Source organism: Lissotriton vulgaris, chromosome 3_1 (assembly GCF_964263255.1).
Source record: "Lissotriton vulgaris chromosome 3_1, aLisVul1.2, whole genome shotgun sequence".
Lineage (NCBI taxonomy): Eukaryota > Metazoa > Chordata > Amphibia > Caudata > Salamandridae > Lissotriton > Lissotriton vulgaris.
The window spans coordinates 2052521502-2052542627 of NC_141689.1; the positions used below are offsets into that span (position 1 = coordinate 2052521502).

General features: G+C 49.5%; 1 protein-coding gene across 8 annotated transcripts in view; it reads right to left on the minus strand.

Moving 5' to 3' along the window:
- PCM1 (pericentriolar material 1) overlaps positions 1-21126 on the minus strand; it is a 1333387-nt gene that overhangs the window by 631479 nt on the left and 680782 nt on the right. For all 8 annotated transcript variants that reach the window (XM_086962572.1, XM_086962571.1, XM_086962570.1 and 5 more), the window contains exon 24: positions 16582-16743. In XM_086962572.1, coding sequence (XP_086818698.1) covers positions 16582-16743 — 162 coding nt within the window. The remainder of the gene's footprint in view (positions 1-16581; positions 16744-21126) is intronic.

Here is a 21126-nt window from a genome sequence, read left to right on the forward strand (position 1 = left end):
GATCGACTGACATACTGTGTAGCTCGGGATACCAGTACCTTCTTGCCCAGTCCGGAGCCACAAGGATGACTTGTGCCCGGTCGCGCCTGATCTTCTTCAGCACTCTGGGCAGAAGTGGTATAGGCGGAAAGGCGTACAACAGATTGCAACTCCACTCGCGACAAAATGCGTCTCCGAGAGAGTGCTGCCTTGGAAATTCCAACGCGCAGAACTGATGACATTTCGCAATCTCTTCGGTGGCGAATAGATCTAACCAAGGCTCTCCCCACCGCAGAAAGAGACCTTGCGCCACGTCCGAGTTCAGACGCCATTCGTGATCCATCATGCACCGGCGGCTGAGTTCGTTCGCCCTGGCGTTCAGAGAACCTGCCAGGTGTTGAACCACCAGGGTCACTCCCTGATGTTCCAGCCATTGCCAGAGGCGCAGAGCCTCCTGGAAGAGGGTCCACAACCCCACCCACCCTGTTTGTTGCAGTACCACATGGCGGTGGTGTTGTCAGTGAACACCTGCACTACACTCCCCTGGACAGAGGGGAGGAATGCCTTCAGTGCTAGACTAATCCCCCGCAGCTCCAAAAGGTTGATATGGAGCCGGGACTCCGCCGGAGACCAGAGGCCTCTGATCTCCGCCTCTCCCATGTGGCCTCCCCAGCCCTGGAGGGACGCGTCCGTCACAACTACGTGCTCCGGTTGGGGAAGGGAGAGGGATCTGCCGCTGACCCAATCGCGGTGCGTGAGCCACCACTGCAGCTGTCTCGCAGTGCCCTCTGAGATCAGGACATGGTCGGACAGGTTGCCCTGATGCTGGGCCCACTGAAACTTCAGATCCCACTGCAGAGCCCGCATCCGCCAACGGGCGTGATGCACCAGAAGGATTCAGGAAGCCATCAGCCCCAGAATCCATAGCGTCAACCTGACCGAGACTCGGGATAAAGGCTGAAAGATCGGACTCAGAGCCAGAATATCTCGAACACGCTGCTCGGGGGGAAAAACCCGAAACTGCGCCGAGTCGAGAACCGCTCCGATGAAGAGGAGCGTTTGAGAGGGACACAGGTTTGACTTTGGCACATTGATGGCGAACCCCAGCAGGTGCAGGAGGTCCGCCGTTGTCTGGAGGTGGCTGAAGACTGTCTGGGGCGAGCACGCCTTCAACAACCAGTCGTCGAGGTAAGGGAAGACTGAAACCCCTAACCTGCGCAGATGAGCTGCGACAACCGCCAACACCTTCGTGAACACCCGTGGGGCGCTGGTAAGGCCGAAGGGGAGCACGGTAAACTGAAAGTGTTCATGGCCTACCGTGAACCGCAGGTAACGCTGGTGGGCCGGCAGGACGGGGATGTGGAAATAAGCATCCTGCAAGTCCAACGCTACCATCCAGTCTCCTGGGTCCAGGGCAGCTAAGACCTGAGCCAGAGTCAGGATCTTGAACTTCTCCTTCCGGAGGAAGCCGTTGACGTTCCGTAGGTCCAAGATAGGGCGTAGGCCCCCTTTGCCCTTCTTGGGTACCAGAAAGTAGTGGGAGTAGCACCCATGTCCTACTTCTGCCCACAAACGTGCTCGATGGCCCCCTTGGCCATAAGGGCCAAAACTTCCTCCTGCAGAAGCCGCAAATGATCCCCCCGATACGCGGTGGTGTTGTGGTGGCATGGCTTGAGGGGTCGTCCCGAAGGGGAGGGAGTAGCCCCTTCGGACGAGCTGCAGCACCCACCTGTCCGAAGTGACAGTGCGCCAGTGAGAGTGGTGATGGCGAACCCTGCCTCCCACTGGCGTCACATGGGCCGAATAGCACAGACTAGGAGGGTTTAGAGGCGGCTGCTGCGGGGGAGGGTGTGGACTGGCCTCGCCGTTGTCCACGACCGCCTCCACGGCGAATTCCACGGCCGCCACCGTGCTGGATGTTAGCCTGCGCGTGTGGCTGGCAGCACGTGTGGGGGCGCCCCTTCCTTGGCCACGAAAGGAGCGAAAGGCACCAGTTTGCTGGCGCGGGGCCGAAAGGCCCAAGGACTTGGCCGTAGCCCTGGAGTCCTTAAAATGCTCAAGCGCATGGTCTGCCTTGTCGCCAAAAAAGCGACGGCCATCAAACGGCATGTCCATCAATGTGTTTTGGACATTGGCCGAAAAGTTGGCGGACCTCAACCAGGCGTGGCGTCTAATAGCCACCGTCGTTGCCATCGCTCTAACTAGTGAGTCAGTGGTATCCAGCCCACACCGGATAGAATATTTGGCTGCATCCCGGCCCTCCACAAGGGCTTGACCGAGTGTGGCCCGTACCTCCAACAGACACTCTGGCAGCAATTCCGTGACCGTATCCCACAGAGAGTGGGTGTAGCGGCCCAAGAGGTATGCGGTGTTGGAAGACCGCAGTCCCATACTAAGGGAGGAGAAGACCTTTTTACCGTACATCTCGTACCTCTTGGATTCCCTGTCCGGCGGAGCCGACGGGAATGCGGTCTGGGAAGTGGACGCCTGGAGGACCAGGCGCTCGGGGGTGGGGTGGGTGGACAGGAAAACTGGGTCGCCCGGGGCTGGGCGGTGGCGTCTGGCCACGTTCCTATCTACGGGCGAACCCGTAGCGGGCATGGACCAAGTGCCCAAAAGAACATTGGTTAAGGCCTCATTAAACGGTAGCAGAGGCTCTGTCGGGCATGACTGCGGGTTAAGGACCTCAGTGAGGAGGTTAGTCCTCACGGCCTCGACTGGGAGCTCAAGGCCCAATCACCACACTGTAGGTTACCCCCTCCTCCGAAGCCACGGTAGGAGGTGAGACAAAACCAGTGTCTGGAGAGGTGTCCAGACCACTGGCCTCCCCAAGTTCCCCTGTCCATTCCTCTTGAGACTGACAGTCTCGGGTCAGAGGGTCCTCAGACCCGTCCCAATACGCCTTATCACCCATCTCCTGATACTCAGAGTTGTCAATTAATGGGGCCGGTTCATTGAAGTAAAAATCCCCAAGCGCCCGAGGACGGCGCCGGAGGTGACACCTGACGGACCGACGCCGGGGGGGTCGTAAGGTCCACCGGCGACGACACAGAACCCGAAGCGGGTCCAGTGAGATCCCGCGGCGCCGGGCCCGAAGGTGTCGGGATCGATGGGCCCTGCAGCACCGGGCCCGAGGGCGCCAGCGGCATAGGGACCGTGGGGCTCTGCGGCGCCAGGCCAGAAGGCGCCGGCGGGGCCGAAGCCCCTGACCCGCTAGGGGCCCCTGACGGGTCCGTTGGGCCCGAAGGCCTCGCGGAGCCCGTCGGAGAGAGGGACCTCATGGCCATGAGGAAGCGCTCGCTCTCCTCCGGCATTGCGTCTCGCCCAGGGACCCGAGGACCGGAGGGTGTGGAGCTGGAAGCAGCGCCCGCGAATCAGACGGAGCCGTGTGGGCGGTGTCACCCGAACACCCGGCCGCCTTGCGCAAGCGTGGGGGGGAGGGGGGGGGGGGGGCTGGGGTGGAGTCAGAAGAGCAATGACGCCTCTTTGACTTCTTGTGTTTCTTACCTGACTACGACTTCGACTCGGAGGAGTGGTGCGACTCTCGGAGTTGTGGTGGCTCCGAGCCCGCGACCTGTCCCTCGACCACCCGTGGGACCGGGACCTCTCGCGGCGCGGGACCGACTGCCGGAGTTCGAGTCGCCTGCGGGACCGCTCCCGCCTGGCTTTCGAAGAGAGAGCCCGGCAGTCGGAGCAGGCCTTGTCGTCGTGGTCGACGCCAGGACAAGTTAGACACAGGTGGTGAGGATCCGTGACCGACATCGTGCGGTCGCAATCCTCGCAGTGTTTAAATCCAGGCATCCCTATGGCACCGATCGGAGTCGAAAGACTTCGAAAAGATGATCAAAATGATCCAAAAAGTGACTAGAAGTACTGCTTTTCCAGATCTGCGTTTGCTGGCGCGGAAAAAAGAAGAACGGATGTCAGCACGCGGGGCGGCGTCTAAGTACTCCGACGACGTCATCATGGCGCCCACGACGTCGACGACGGACGCGGACCCGCAGACGACGCCTACCGACGCGCAAGTATACTGCTACGCAAAAATTTCCGCATCCAGTCTGACGCCTGAGGATATTCTAAGGTAAGGAATCTATCACTAACGTGTCTCTTTCAGATCTGTAAAACAACTGAGTTGTGACTTGCAGTTGATGGAGAACTTTCTCTGGAGATTCCGCTTTGATCAGCAAATCGTTCAGATAAGGGAATACCGGAACCCCTGACCTTCTGAGATGTGCAGCCATTACTGCCATCACCTTGGTGAAGACTCGAGGTGCAGTAGTAAGACCAAACGGAAGGACCGCAAACTGGTAGTGCTGCGACCCTACCGTAAAACGGAGATACTTCCTGTGCGACTTCAGAATGGGGATGTGGAAATACGTATCCTGCAAGTTGATCGACACCATCCAGTCTTCTTCCAGCAGCGCTTGAAGAACCTGCGCAAGGGTGAGCATCTTGAACTTCTCCTGCTTCAGGTAAAGATTCAAGATCCTGAGATCCAGGATTGGACGAAGTCTGCCATCCTTCTTGGGGGATCAGGAAATACTGGGTGTAGCACCCCTGACCCCTCTCCTGCTCTGGAACCACCTCTATTGCACCCTTTCTGAACAGAGCCAGGACTTCTTTCTGCAAGAGAAGTAGGTGGTCCTCCGCACAAAAACCTTGGCAAGGAGGGTAATTGGGGGGAAATTCCCGAAGGGGAAGAGCATACCCATTCTCCACGAGATTGAGAACCCAAAGTTCCGATGTAATCAATTCCCAATCTCGTAAAAATCTCGTAAAAAATGGGTAAGCTGGCCCCCCCACTGGGCCCACATGATCCGGAATAGCGGATCTAGGGCTGCTTTGCTGTGGTGGCAGGGGGTTGGGAAGAGGAGGAGGCTTGACTACCCCTAGGACGAGCCCTTTGTCTGCCTCGACTTGTACAGCGTATGCTGCTGCTGTTGTGGCTGCCTGTAGGTCCGAAAGGAAGACCTGCCAAAACCTCTGAACCTCTTCACCGCAGTATCTCTGGACTGTAGGCCCAAAGATCTCGCTGTCGCTCTGCTGTCCTTGAACCTTTCTAAAGCAGCATCAGCCTTCTTTCCAAACAATCCTGACCCATCAAAGGGCAAATCCATCAAGGCAGCCTGGACATCCGCAGAGAATTCAGAGGATTTAAGCCACGCCGCTCTTCTTGTGGCCACTGAAGAACCAATCACTCTTGCCACTGAGTCAGCAGTGTCCAGACCACTCTGAATGACCTGTCTAGCGGCACCTGAGTGTCAACAATAACCTCTTGAAAATCCTTCCTATCCCCCACAGGAAGCTTTGGAACCAGCTATTTGACTGTATCCATCAACGCATGGATATAGCGTCCCATATGACAAGTAGAATTAGTCGATTTGAGCGCCAGGCTTGCAAAGGAAAAGACTTTTTTAGCAGCCTGGTCCTGCTTCTTTGATTACTTATCCCCAGGAACCTGTGGAAAAGCACCCGCAGATTTTTTCGAGTAAGCCGCCTACACAACCAAGCTCTCTGGAGAGTGGTATGTGGATAAAAAGTCCAGATCACCATGCGCCAGCCTGTACCTTCTTGCAACCGCCCTTGAAACAGCAGGGGCTGTGAGTGGTCTTTTCCAAACCTCAGATATAGGCTCCGCCAAAGCATCATTAAAAGGAGCATAGGCTCGACCACAGAGGTATGCGAATGAAGGACTTCAGTCAGTATATTAGCTTTATACTCTGCAGTAGGAAGTGTTAAATTCAACAAGTCTGCAGCCGTCCTTATAACCACGTGATAAGGTGTCACATCCTTAGAAGGGGCGTCAGAAACAGAGGCCAAATCCCAATCAGGGGACAGTTCAAGACCACTAGCCTCTCTCAGATCACCGAATAGATCTTCTGAATCCTGCAGCTCACCCTCTTCCATTTCTGCTTCACGGTACCTCTGCTCTTCCAGAAGTCTCTGTGCCTCACGCCTCGACCTCTCCTTCATAAATGAAGTAGACGGATCCGGAATCGACTCCGTCGGAGCCATCGCCAGTCTCGAGCCTGAAGCCGGAGGACCTGACCGCTGAACACGAGGTCGGATCGGAGTCGACGTCGATGGTCTTGGTGTCGAAGGCGTTGATGATCTTGGCGTCGAAGGCTTCGGCGTCAAAGACTTCAGCGGCGTTGAGAAATGCCAAGGCGGCGTTGGAGCGGACATAAATGGCATAAAAGGTGCAGGAGCGTAAGTCTGGGGGATACCCAGATTCTATGCTAATGGACCTGTGGGACCAACCGGTGCACCAGAGGGGTACATAGCTCTTGAATATACTCCACACATGGCATTCAGGAACTGAGTAGGTTCCTGACCTGGAGCAGGAAAAGCTGGATATGAGCCCATAGGCTGCTCTCGAGGGAGCGGAGGCTTCTCGACTTCGACCTCCACCTCAGGCTGACGCACCGGGATCGACTAACCCGCAGGCAACAGAGCCTCCTCTTCTCCTCCATCTTCTTCATCTCCCTCACCCACTGTTCAGAAGAAGGAGTCGGAGCCAGAGAAGGATTCGACATCCGCTTCGGAGAATGAACAGGCAAATTCACAGGCGAAGCCTCGCCATAGGAGACTTGAACCTCCGGAGTCTGAGCCTCCACATCCTTGCGAAGCAACTTCACCTGCGACTTCGGTCTCGAGCTCGAATCCTTCCCAGAGTGATGAGGAGACTCATGAGATCTCTTCTTGTGCTTCTTCATCGATGACTTCGGAGCATGCACCGAAGACGACCTTGAGCGTGACTTGGAGCGAGACCTCGACCCCAAACGACGAGTCCGTGACCTCGACCTCTTCTTGTCCTTTTTGCTCTTCAACTTTGCAACAAGGAGTTTCGCCTCCCTCTAACGGAGAGCCTTAGGAACAATCTTCGACGTCATGGTCCGTACTCAAGCACCAAATGCAGCACTCGTGCGGATCCGTAATAGACATGGTCTTGTCACACTCTCCGCAGGGCTTGAATCCAGTATTCTTCGTGGACATCGACACAAAGAACCAAAAGGACACCGAAATGAAACAAACAGTAACAGCTACAGAGGATCCCAAGAAACCTTTACCGTCGACAACGCGGAAAAAAGGGAACCGACGTCATCACGCCAGCGTGGACCTATTATGGAGTCGGTGATGTCAGCGGAGTCACGCGGTGTCGTGCCTCTGACGTCGCCCACGTCGGCGCGAAGCTACAAAAAGAATTTCTGAATGTTGCTGACGCAAGGGGCGTATTCACAAGGTGAGGAATCCACTGGCAGATGTATCCATCAGAAAATAGGTTATGTTATAAAAGTTGGGTGGAGGGGAATTTCACTGCAGGTGATACCAAGACAGGGCATAGAGGATCATATCTGTAGACCCAACTGAAGGTTACTGGGATGGGAAGCATGCATCCTCCGTTTGCTCGCAGACTTATAAGTGCAGTCTCAGACCTTGCACTGAACATGAGAGCTATTGTTCAAACAGGTCTGCGAGTGTGTATAAGCTCTATAACTCAGCTTTTGTTTTCTGCAGTGCTAGAATTAGATTGGTTCTTAGAAGCAGCAGAATGAGGGTAGGATTGCTACCAAGTTAGCATAGTAACCATGTTACAATAATATATTTGTTATTAATGTTTTTGGGTGAACATAGTATTGCTATTTTATTGGTCATTATTGTGGCTAAAATTCATACTCTGGGCACTAGACAAAGATTCAGATTTAAAATAAGTATTTCAAATGTATCCCTATTGTTCTTGAGTGCACAGTTCTTTAATGAACGAGGATTTGGGATTCGACTAGACATCTCTTCGATGGCTCAAGTGATTGATCATTATCTACAACACATCATGCTCAACTATTGCTTAGTGGGTTGAAAAATGGCTGCAGTGCAACTGATTTTCTGTTTCAGGTTGGCACATTGAGTAAGTCCTTAGTGTCAGGGGCTCTAGAAAGCCAACCTCTTTTTTATCTGGGAGCTGCAGTTTAAGGATTGCTGCAGCCCTTCTATCACTATAGTCAATGACACACTCTCCTCCAAGGCTGGCCCAGAAGGAATCCTGTAGTTTTTAATACCATTTATCTTATTCATGTTGTGGGGCAAATGTGTCTCCATTGTCACCAAAAGTTTGACTTTGATTTGAGTCTAAGGCAAAAATTTGATGTGTCTGTGTGCATCTGTGGTAAGGGCAGCATGTCAGAGTCAGCAGGGTTTCTAATAGGAAGCGCCACAACAGGATCAGGTTGCGGCCTCAGTGAATTCCAGACAAGTTTGTTTCAGAATCAGAAACCACTACAAGTTTTTAGATTTTCCTCTGGTGCTAGCATTGATGTCAAAGGAGGCGTATTAGGGACCGCAGTCATCATCAACGCTGGTGCGGAACCCCAAGGGAGTATACACGGCAAAGATGGCGCCAATGGTGAACCAGGGGTTAGCAGTCAGAGTGAAAGCTCTTGTGGATCATTGGTGCCCAAAAGCGCACGAGAGAGAGAGCCAAAAGCTTGCCGAAAATCCACACTGCCTCCCTATGGGCCTCGATTTGCTGCACGCAGTTAACAGACCTAGAAGGTGGGGTGCATCAGGACCAGATTCTCAATCTGCTCCTCAGGAGTTCAGGAGGTTAAACTGGTGGCAGGTTGACACCCTTGGGGAGACGACCGTCATATCATGTGCTCTTACAAAGAGTAACCTCCTTGTCCATTAGGGACTTTCATTTTTATGATTGTCAAACAATATGGAAAAAATGAATTATGTCTTTCTTTTTCATGAATGGAAGATCCAGTTTGAATTCCTTTGTTGGACAAAAGCCAAGCAGGCATTCATAAGCACATCTGCATGCACCAACGTTATAGGGCATGGACTCCTCTGTGATTCCATTACTCTGCAGAGCTTGTAACCCTTTAGTGCCAGGATTCTCCTGCGAATTGCTGGCCACACCAGCCCAAATCATTTGTTCTTATCACACACTCCTTTGTAATGGCTTCTATCTAACAGGACAAATGATTGTTGTTGTGGGATGGCCTGAAGATTTACCTACTTGTTAAATGTTAAAAAAACGGTGAAATGTTGTGGCATTACAATGTATCTAAAAGTGTTTTATGGGCAAAAAGACATGATAAATATGTGGTTTGACAAGTTAAATGAGCTCGTTATGATATTAATGTAGAGAAATGCCTTCTCTGGATATTGAGAATGGTTGGAAGAGGCAGACGTCTGCTTGGACTACTAAAGCTTTTTCTTTGACTTATCCAAAGACTTCAACCACAGTAAATATCTGCTGAGCAAACTACTTCAGGAACAGGACTTTACTCTACTTCAACTAGTCTTAGTTTGTCTGTGACTGAGAGATTTAGAATTAAGTATGTCCTTCGAGGTCTTCTGGGCACATGAGTGGCAGCTCTTGAAGTCGATGACAGACACCAGTGCACACCTCGTGGGGATCTGCACAGACATTTGTTTGTGACAGTTGCTACAAGGTTTAAAGCCTGTCCCTGTAGGAGGGGGCATTTCCTTTGTACAGTGGAAACATTTCTAGTAGAAAATGCTGAAAAAACGTAGTCAGAGATGAAGGGTATAGAGTTCCAGATCTGTATCGGAAGGTGGAGAAAAAAAGGAACTGATGTCAGCGTGCACAGGTGGCAGCTCCGTTCACCATTTCTGCAGCGGAACAAAGTGAGCGTGTAGACGCACATTGCCACTTAGCAACGTGCAGGAGTACTGCTTTAGACTTTTTCCACATCCAGACTGATACATGGGGAATACTGACAAGGTGAAGAATCTCCAGTTAGAAGTATCCATCAGAACTCTGTGTGCAGGGGTAGCACTTATATGTGACTCCATTCGTCACATATTTATTTATGACGTTTTTATAGCGCGAACAATAGTGAGGAATAAAGTTAAGGAGAAGCCACATGAAGCCATTTACCGACAAGCTAGAGCAATTTTGTTCAAAGCTTCAGATTACAATCTTTTTTCTGGGAATATTCTAAAGGTGAGGAATTGGCAGTTAAAAGTAGCCATCAAAAGGAAAATGCTACTTACCAGTATGCATCTGTTCTTGGTATGTAGAGCTGCAGAGTTGTACACCTTCGCATTAGACCGCCACCTGGTGTTGGGCTCGGATGATTGCAGGTTGTTGTTGTCTTGGAAGAAGTCTTTGTAGTCATGAGATAGGTGACTCCTCCCTTGGACAATACTGTGCATGGGCATCGACTCCATCCTTAGATTGTTTTTCGCCATGATGGGAAATGTTGGAGTTAGTAGAGATACAGTAAGAAAAGGATGTCCATGCGTGTGCATCTAAGTAAGATGAAAAACTGGAACGGATACAAGTCCCGGGGAGGCGGGAGGGCGTGTGCAACTCTGCAGCTCTACATGCCAAGAACAGATGCATACTGGTAAGTAGCATTTTCCGTTCGAGGCACTTGAGCTGCAGATTGTACACCTTAGCATTGATTGTGCAGCAGTGTCTCCCCTTAGTGGTGGTCACCTGTATCCGTTGCAGTTGTTATAAATAAAGATTTAAGGACAGCTTGACCTACTGCTGCTTGGCTTGCACATCAACACAATAGTGTTTAGTGAAGGTATGTGGTGTAGACCATGTAGCTGCCTTGCATATGTCCTCTAGAGGTATGTTTCCTAAGAAAGCCATAGAGGCTCCTAGTTTGCGAGTGGAATGCGCTCTAGAAGGAACTGTTAATGTACGTTTAGCTTTAACATAGCATATTTGTATACACTTAACAATCCATCTGGCAATCCCACCTTTGGAGATGGGGTTGCCTTTATGAGGAGGAGAGAAAGCTACAAACAGTTGTTTTGTCTTCCTAAAGGATTTACTTCTATCTATGTAGTATAAAAGAGCTCTTTTAACATCTAATGTGTGTAATGCTCTTTCTGCCACAGAGTCTGGGTTTTGGCAAAAACACAGGTAACTCTACGGATTGATTTAGCTGAAAAGAAGTGATGACCTTTGGAAGAAATTTTGGATTGGATCTTAGAACCACTTGGTTAGGATGTATTTAAAAACATGGTTCTTGTATTGTGAAAGCTTGTATTTCACTTACCCTCCTAAGAGAGGTAATGGCAACAAGGAAAGCTGTTTTTCATGTTAGGAATTGCAGTTCACATTTATGTAAAGGCTCGAACGGGGGTCCCATGAGCCTTGTTAGTACAAGATTTAGGTTCCACACAGGAGAAGGTGGTAACCTTGGTGGGATTATTCTTTGTAATCCCTCCATGAATGCTTTGATTGCTGGTACTCTAAAGAGAGACAGATGTTGTCTGTTCTGTAGGTATGCTGCAATTGCTGCAAGGTGCAGGCGTATGGAAGAATATGCCAAGTTAGACCTTTGTAGATGTAAAAGGTAACAGATGGTATTCTGGATGGATGCATCCAGGGAATCAATGTGATTATTTTTGCAATAAATTGCGAATCTTTTCCATTTAGCGGCATAGCACGCTCTGATAGTGGGTTTTCTAGCCTCCTTAATGATGTTCATACAGTCTGGTGATAGGTTTAGATAACCAAACTAAGATCTCAAGAGCCAGATCGCCAAATTCAGTTGATTTGGATCTGGGTGTCTGATTTCTCCATGGTTCTGTGTGAGCAGGGATGGTGTGAGGCGTAACTTTTGATGCAGAGCTAGAGAAAGGTCTAGTAGTGTGGTGAACCACGGTTGGCGTGCCCATGTTGGAGCCACCAGGATCAGTGTGAGAGACTGTTGTCTGAGCTTGCCCACTACTAATGGAATGAGTGGGAGAGGCGGAAAAGCGTACACAAATCTGCCCGACCAGTTCATCCATATCGCACTGCCTTCGGACCGTGGGTGCGGGAACCTGGCGGCGAAGGCTGGGCATTTTGCGTTTTCGTGGGTGGCAAACAGATCTATGTGTGGATGCCCCTACCTTTGGAAGAATGGCTGAAGAACTTGTGGATGTAGTTCCCATTCGTGAATTTGTTGTGCCTGCCAACTTAACAGATCTGCTATCTGATTGTGGACTCCTGGAAGGTGTTCTGCTAGTAGATGTATGATGTGAGGAACGGCCCATCTCTAAATGTTCTGTGCAAGTTGGGACAGTTGCAGAGAGTGTGTCCCCCCCCTGTTTTTGTATGTAATACATGGCTGTCATATTGTCCGTCCGGACTAGGGCAGCTTTGTTTTGTACTTGAAGTTAAAAGGTCTTGAATGCTAGGAAAATTGCTAGCAGCTCTAGGTGGTTGATATGGAACCGTTTCTGTTGAATGGTCCATCATTGGCCTTGAGTTGTGTGATGTAAGAGATGGACTCCCCACCCTGTGAGGGATGCGTCTGTTGTAAGCACTACTTGTGGAACAGGCTCGAGGAACGGCTGCCCTTTTGTCAGGTTTTTGGTGTTCCATCATTGCAGAGAGCGATATGTGCGGCTGTCTACCAACACCAGGTCTTTTAGTTGACCTTGAGCTTGGTTCCATTGTTGTGCTAGGCACTCTTGTAAGGGACGCATCTGCAGTCTTGCGTGTGGTACTATGAAGATGCAAGATGCCCTCATGCCTATTAGTCTCATGAACACCTTGGCTTACAAAGACTGCTGGTGTTGAAAATTGGCGACAAAGGCTTGAATGCTCTGTATCCTGGCTGGACTGGGATACGCTTGGGCTGTGGACGTGTTTAGTGTAGCCCCTAGATACTGATGTACATGCGAAGGCTGCAGGTGCGACTTGGTGTAGTTTATTGTAAACCCTAAGTCACCACACGAGAAGACGCCACGCGATGGAGCCGGCCTGATCCATATTTTCAAATAGTTACTTTTGGGCTATCTGACCCTCACTAGACAAAACCTAATGAAATTGGAATGTCTCTTCATAAAATAAACGAACAAATCTGTTTTTAACCTGGAGCCTACTCTGGAGGAAATTAAAGTCAACTGTTTAAAAAATTGAGAAAGTTCACTCCAACTGCTCTGAAGAAGTCCGTGGAGGACGAAACGCATTGGCTACTGGATAGAAGAAATAAATAAAGATTTAATCTTCAAAAATACACCTAAGGACTCTGCTACTCAATTCATTGAATAATTTTGGACTTGTGTTGAATGTTCTTTAGTGTAACAGATTTCTGAAATACTTACGTGTGTGCTGGATCAATTGTTAAAAAATCCTAAGTCGTGCAATGTTTGAATTGTTTGATGTGTGTGCTGGGCACACCGATTGAAAGATTTTGCCTTTATGAGCCAGTCTTCCAGATAAGGGAAGACCTGAATCTGTTGTCTTCTGAGATGTGCTGCTACCACTGCTAGGCATTTTGTGAATACTCTTGGTGCCGTTGTTACTCCGAATGGAAGTACTTTGAACTGATAATGTTGTCCTTCTAGTACAAACCTTAGATACTTTCTGTGAGCAGGATGAATGGGGATAAGAAACAGGCGTCCTTTAGATCTAGTGTTGTAAGGAAGTCGCCCTGTTGTAGCAGTGGAAGCACTTGTTGTAGAGTGATCATATGAAAATGATCTGATTGCATGTAACGGTTGAGGGGCCTGAGGTCTAGGATTGGCCTCAGTGTCCCGTCTTTTTTGGGAATTAGAAAATACAGCGAGTAAATCCCCATTCCCTGTTCTTCTAAAGGAACTATTTGAATAGCATCCTTCTGTAGAAGTGATAACACTTCTTGTTGAAGCAGAGTCAGATAGTCTGTAGACATTGGACGTTGTCTCTGAGGTATGTTTGGAGGGGTTGCTGTAAGTTCTAGGCAGTAGCCATGTTGGATAATCTGTCTTACCCACTTGTCTGTTGTAATGGAGTTCCAGACAGGCAGGAACTGTGTTAATCTGCCCCCTACAGGAGTGGTATGCTGTGGAGGGAGCAGAGGGAAGTCATTGTTTGGTGGTGGAAGAGGATCAATTGTTATTACCGCAACCTCTTCCTTTTTTATTGTTACCCCTATATCCTCCCCTAAAGTATCCCTTGTTGGAGGATGTGTGTGACTTGAAAGATGTGGTAGTGTCTGCTCCAGTCTGTTTGGAGCCTCCGCTGTAGGAAGAGCGACGGAAGGAGCCTCTGTTTGGTGTAGACTGTAAAGCTCCCATAGACTTGGCAGTGTAGGTGTCTTTCTTCATTTTTTCCAGTATGGTGTCTACTTCAGGCCAAAATAATTGGTTTTGATTAAAAGACTGGTTTAAAATTGTAGTTGGCACTTCTTGTTTAAACCCTGAAATGCATAGCCACGCAGGTCTCCTAAGTATGACACTGGTATTTACGGCTCTAGATGCTGTGTCAGCGGCATCTAGTGCACATTTTATTGAGGCATTGGATATTAACTTGCCTTCTTGTGTCAGGTCAGTTGCTGGACTTTGTACTGATCTGGCAGATGTTCAAGTAGTTTTTCTAATTGATCATAATGAGCCCTATCATAACGAGAAAGTAGGGCTTGTGTATTTGCTATACGCCACATGTTTGCAGCTTGTGCAGCTACTCTTTTCCCTGATGCATCAATGACCTTTGATTCTTTATCAGGCGGGGGCGCCTCTCCAAAGGTCTGAAAATTCGCCCTCTTTCTCGCATTGGACAAAACTAATGAATCTAATGGTAGGTGTCCTTTAATATAGACTGGTTCTGTGGGTGCTGGTCTATAAAGCGCTGCGAGGCCTCCGGGTAGTTACGCGCTATATAAGTGCAATTTTCATTTCATTTCATTCATTTCATTTCTTTTCAATTCTAGAATTAATATTCTTGTGCATACAGGGTCTTTAAATACTTCTGGAGCTTGCTTGATTACTCCCTTAATCATTGGAAGAATGTGAGCTGAGAATGCTCAAAGGTACCTAGAAGAGAATCCTCTTCAATATCTTCAGAATGCATAGGGACTCTGTGGTACACAGCAGCTCTATTTAACAGTTGACTAAAACTAATTGGGTCTTCTGGAGGGGAAGGCTTTGATGGGTATGAGTGGGGTTCTGGAATGTCAGGCATCCTCTGTGGGTCATATATAGGTACATCTTTTCGGTCTGAATAATCCCATATATCCTCATCTATTTGATATGAGCTAGGCTCTTCCTCGTCCTCCCCTCCCTCTAAATTATATTCATCATCATTTTGCTGTGAGGAATGTGATGATAATGTAGAATGTGCAGGAGATATGTGAGGTGATATGTGAGGAGGTACAGGAGAAGGAGGAAGAAGAGGTGTAGGAGAGGAAGGGTGCATAGGAGATGTTGCACAGTCCTTCTTCTTTGCAGGCACCTCAGGTGTGGGTGGTGTATCTGCTGGTCTCTTCTTCTGAGGTGTAGTACCCACACATCCTGTCCTTAGGTCTATATAGATCTTCTTTTGTTGAGGATCTGGTGTAAAAAGTTCCTCCTCTTCTACAACCTTCCTGGTCTTAGATTTTTTTCGGCTCTGGCGGAGGCTGTGGTCTTTCTTTAGCATTGGGAGGTGTTGCAACGTCCCGTGGCATAGTTTTCAGCGCCAAAGGTGTTGTTTTCGGCTTTATAGGCATGTTCGAGGATTTGGGCACCTCGGACTCAGGCTTTTTTGTCTTCGGCGCCGAAGATGTAGAACTGGACGGCTTCGGAGCCGGTGCTTCTTTATGTTTCGGTGCCGGTACAATTTTTTACTTCAGTACTGAAGGGTCTTTTGGCTTCGGCGTCGAGGTGTCTTTATGTTTCGGTGCCAACTGGAGAGTTCTACTCTGTGTTGAGGCACTAGAAGGCTTTTTTGGTTTCTTCGGAGCCGGGCTCGATGGCGAGGCTGTCGAAGTGGATTTTCGGTCTCGACTGGGCCCCTTGGGCGGAGTGCTGACCTTTGCCTTCGGTTTGGGCAGAGTATGTGGTGCAGGGGCAGTAGTACTCATGCGCTGACCCGATGGAATGGAGTCATCTGAGTCGTCTGCCTCTGATACGATCTGGAGATCAGGAGAGTCTTCTTCGGGAACGAGGGAAACCTCTTCGTCTAAGATATCCTCCGGTGCTGGGGCTGATCTCCACTCATGTCGACTGGCCCTCCGATCCCGGATGGTTTTCTTCGATCGGAAGGACGCACAAGCTGTGCAGGTCTACTAGTCGTGTTCCGGCGATAGAGGTTGCAGACCTCGTGGTGATCGCTATGTGGGAATTTTGCTTGACATTTCAGGCATTTCTTGGAGTTTTTTCCATGTGGAAGTTATGTCGACGAAAAGTCTTGTCTTCGATGTCGAAGGTAGTTTCTTGAAGTTTGTGGAAGTTTTGCGCTTCGAAGTTGCTGAAAAGTCATTTTCGGTCCGGAGCCGAGAAACCTTCTTCCGAACTCAGTGGCGGAAAAAAACGATCTAAGGATGGAGTCGATGCCCATGCGCAGTATTGTCCAAGGGAGGAGTCACCTATCTCATGACTACAAAAACTTCTTCCAAGACAACAACAACCTGCAATCATCCGAACCCAACACCAGGTGGCGGTCTAATGCTAAGGTGTACAATCTGCAGCTCATATGCCGCAAAAACTTTACTGCTTAGACATCTGAGCAACATCAGCAACGTGGATAAAGAGATCAGTTACATGGAAATTCAGTACTGAGTTCTATTAGTTAATTTCACAACTTAGAAGGCACCAACATAAAAAATAAACTGTGAACACATGCATTAGACAAAAATATAACTTCATTTAATGAGTACATACCTGAAGATATTTCGTTGGATCTACTGATTTTTACGGTTTCCAATTGATCAGGATTGTTTCTCACTAGTGCCTTATTTGAAGTGTTCTCTTCCGTTTGGGCATTCAGGTTTTTTAACTGAATGGGATCACATGAGCTGCAAATGCTTGCACCACTTTCAAGTCCTTAGGAAAAACAAATATGTGCATTATTTTTAAGACTATTATGTAATAAAGGATCATCAGTTTAACAAAAGAACAAGTTACTTACCTTCTGTAACGCTTTTTCTGGTAGATACAGTATCTGCCTGTGGATTCCTCACCTTGTGAATATCCCCTTGCGTCAGTAACATTCGAAAATTCTTTTCGTAGCTTCGCGCCGACGTGAACTTGGACGTCACAGAGACACGGCATCGCATGCGACTCCGCTGACGTCACAGACGCCCATATTAGGCCCACGCCGGCGTGATGACATCAGTTCCGCCCTTTTTTCCGTGCCTTCGAGGCACACAGACGGACCAATGACAGTATATATATATATATATATATATATATACACATAGTATACACAGTACACGATAGTCAAGATAACACACAGTGTGAAGCAAATTTAAGAAAACATCTGAAATAACATTTTCTTTGACCATAAAACACATACAATACAGTTACTCTGGTATAGAAGAGTGGACAACAGGGAGGCGGGTGGGTCAGTGAGGAATCCATAGGCAGATACTGTATCTACCAGAAAAAGCGTTACCAAAGGTAAGTAACTTGTTCTTCTGATGGCTACATCTGCCAGTGGATTCCTCACCTTGTGTATAGAGTCCCACAGCAGTCCCCACTCCCGGAGGAGGGTGTCCACTCTCCTATACCAGAAAATCCTGAAGGACAGTGCTTGCAAAGTGGCCGTCCCTCCTCACCTCGGTATCCAAGCAGTAATGCTTTGCGAAAGTGTGGAGGGAGGACCAAGTTGCGGCCCTATATGCAGAGGTTTACGACTTAGCTCTTGTAGAATGAGCCCTTATACCCTCTGGAGGCTCCTTACCGGCCAAAGAGTAGCAGATCTTTATACAGAGGATGATCCATCTTGAAAGAGTTCTCTTATGAACCGCTCTTCCTTTTTCTGCAGCCAGCAAACCCAATGAAGAGTTGGTCATCCACTCAACAGTCTTTAGTTCTGTCCAGGTAAAAGCTCACTGACCTCCTAGGGTCCAGACGGTGTAATCACTCCTTCTCCTTGGAAGGGTGTGGTGGAGTGTGAGAAGTTGGCCTGATATATAGTGCTCACTATTCTAGTGATCACTGTCTATCATACCAAACGACCCTTATTGATGATTGGTTGTAAGTCAACCTTATAGACCAGCTATCCTAGTAGCATGGACAAGAGCAGTCTTTAGGCTAAACTCTAGAGGGCGTGTTAAGCCAGCTGTTATACCATCACATATACCCCTTGAACACCAAGTGAAAGGACACCACACAAGTTGTTATGAAAATAAAAGGATATTTATTTATAACAAGTCTACCCTGAACTCTTTATGAGTCCGGGAGCTAAGCACACAACAAAACTCTTAGGAAAATACTTTAAGTCGCACAATTTACACAAATGCCCGAGGGGCAAGAAAAACCATATACACTAAAAGTGGAATGCAAAATACTAGCAGGTAAGTAACAAGATCCAGAGGCTTCAGGATCGCTAGGACTACACTACTGGACCCTAAGGTTAGGAGCAGGAGGCCTAGGGAGATCGGCTGCAGAGTGTGCACTCTCACGCGGGATGCGGGACAAAGTCTATGGAGGCTAGTATTCACAAAGTTACTGTTACCGGAAGAATCCGACTAGATAGACTGAAAACGACAAAGGATCTGGACACTTAAATAGCGAACCTACGTTGGAGCACCGAAATGCTCAGGTTACCTAGCCCAGGGACCGCGGCTGCATAGGGTTCAAAAGACGTCGGGAATCCTCGTTGAAGTCTATGGAGCCTGAAAGAAGAAGTTGCTGGCAGCCGACCAGTGAAGATGTCCGGAGTGATCCAAGCCTGGATCGATGATGGAGACGACCTGAAAGCAGAGGGGACTCAGTTCTTAATCACTAGCCAGCGATTGTGTGGGCACCAGGTTGCCACCGGATGAAGTCACCTCGACCAGGTGAGTGGGCGACGCTGGACTCTGCTGTCCCTCGGACCAGGAGGCGTTGTCGGCGACCAGGCTGGAGGTGCGAGCTGTCCCACGAAGGTGTCTGCTGTTGGCGATGCTGGACCCGGGATTGGGGCAACAAACCTTGGCAAAGTCAAGCCCACGCGGTGGAGTCAAGATGGCGTCTTGAGTGGACCAGGAGGGTCCGGGGTGCTCCTCTCTTGGAAGGGAGCAAGGGTCAGTCTGGAGCAGCCAGACCAGCGATGTAATCGTCGTGGTTCGTCGTCAGGAGGGCCACTAGCCAGCAGGCAAGTGACCGGACAACGCGGTAAGCAGCAAAGAGCAGAAGGGCCCCACGCAGATCTCGTGGATGCTGGGGGGCTGGACTTCGGTGCTGGAGCTGCTCAGGGTCAGGGCTTCTCAAACCCCAAAGCACTCACTCTAGGATCCCTCGGCGGTCGTGCTGGTTAAGCGTCGTGCAGTTTTGAAGATGGACGGTCCCTTCAGGTCTTGTCACACCCACGAATCTCAGCTGGGCTGATGATGCAGGTTGAGGTCAGAGATGCCAGGGAATCCGGGTCTCGTCGAGCTGGGCAGTCTTGATCCGGAGGATGGACTTACAGCAAACCGTGATGCCTAGATGGTGCCTGTGGGTGCAGGGTGGCTACTCCTTAGCCACAAGGGAGAGTCTTCAGAAATAGTCAAGAGTCCTTTCGTGGAAAGTAGTCAAGATTCAGAATTATCTAATTTGGGAAGGGGGCCTGCTCCTACCTTTATTCTAAAAAAAGGGGCAGGCACGCGATTAGGTCCTGCCCATGTGTGGGACCAGAAGGGGGTGGTTACACCCCTCTCCTTTGTCCGGTCTCTCCTCAGCTCAGGGGCTGGTGTGCCCCTGGAACTGGTTTGAGCCGGCAGATGCATAGTGAGCACCGGGGTGCCACTTGCAGTCACCTTCCTCTCAGCCCTGCCTACCTGGGATACACAAAACCCCGTCTGGGATGGTGCTAGCACCGCCCCTGACAGGAAACCCTTTGTCCAAGCTCTCCTCGCTGGAAGGACTCCCAGCAGCAGGAGGTCAGACTTGTGTGTGTGGTGGCAGCATCCATTTTGTGATGCTGAGGCTCGAGTTAACTTTAACCGGGGTTCACAGTTACATACATGTCGTGTCCCTCTAGAAGGGTGGAATGCTAACCCCGTCGCCAGAATTGGCGAGGGGTTAGTATTCCAATTCGTATGACACCTTACTCGACATGTTTTGATAAAGCGATACCAGAGATAGCATATAACCGCGAGGATTATAGTGCACTTAAGAATATATGGTATGCGTTATCATGGAACAGCTATTAGGACTTGGTTCCGCAAGCTGCAGACGGGCTCAGCTCATGCCAGAGCACCATCTCACACGATTCCAAGCACTCTGCCTTCAGGATTGTCAAGGCCTGCCATAGGAGTGACTGATAGGAATCTGTGTGTCCATTTTAGGGTTAGATATAGGTATACAATATCTAAAACAAAGGGTGATTACACCACCTTGCCCCAGCTGTCGTGCAGCCAGTTGTGTCAGATTTAGATGGCCAGCCAGGGGTGGCATAATACATGCTGTAGGCCCTGGGTACACCTATGCCCTGAGTTACAGGGTCTGATAAGGTGGCCCAGTACCAATTGGATAATGCACCCAAGGTACACGGAATCCATTTTACAGAGAGAGCAGTAGGCCTGGGGTCCTGATTGGCAGGGTCCCAGGCCAACTATGTCAAAAACCAGCTAAAACACAGGGCAAAAAGTTGGGGGCAACCATAGTCAGGATCTACCTTCCTACACTCTGCCTTCAGGATTGTTAAGGCCTGCCATTGGAGTGACTGATAGGAATCTATGTGTCCATTTTAGGGTTAGATATAGGTATACTATATCTAAAGCATAGGGTGACTACACCACCTTGCCCCAGCTGTCGTGCAGCCAGTTGTGTCAGATTTAGATGGCCAGCCAGGGGTGGCATAATACGTGCTGCAGCCCCCGGTAGGCCCTGGGTACACCTATGCCCTGAGTTACAGGGTCTGATAAGGTGGCCCAGTACCAATTGGTATATGCACCTAAGGTACATGGAATCCATTTTACAGAGAGAGCAGTAGGCCTGGGGCCCTGGATAGCAGGGTCCCATGTCAACTAAGTCGGAAAACCAGCAAAACACCAGGCAAAAAAAATGGGGGCAACCATAGTCAGGTATCCACCCTCTGGGCTGACTGAGGCAGGATAGAGAGGGGCAGGTTACCTGCTCCAGACTGGGTCCCTCCTTGGAAGGGTCCACTGACATCAGGGGCTCTGCCAGGCTGGGCCGGACTACCTCTGGGGCAGTTCCTTCACAAGGGGTCAGATCAGTTCCCTGAGGAGGCTGATCCTTTCCTAAAGTCTGGTGGAAGGGAGATTTCTCCTCCTC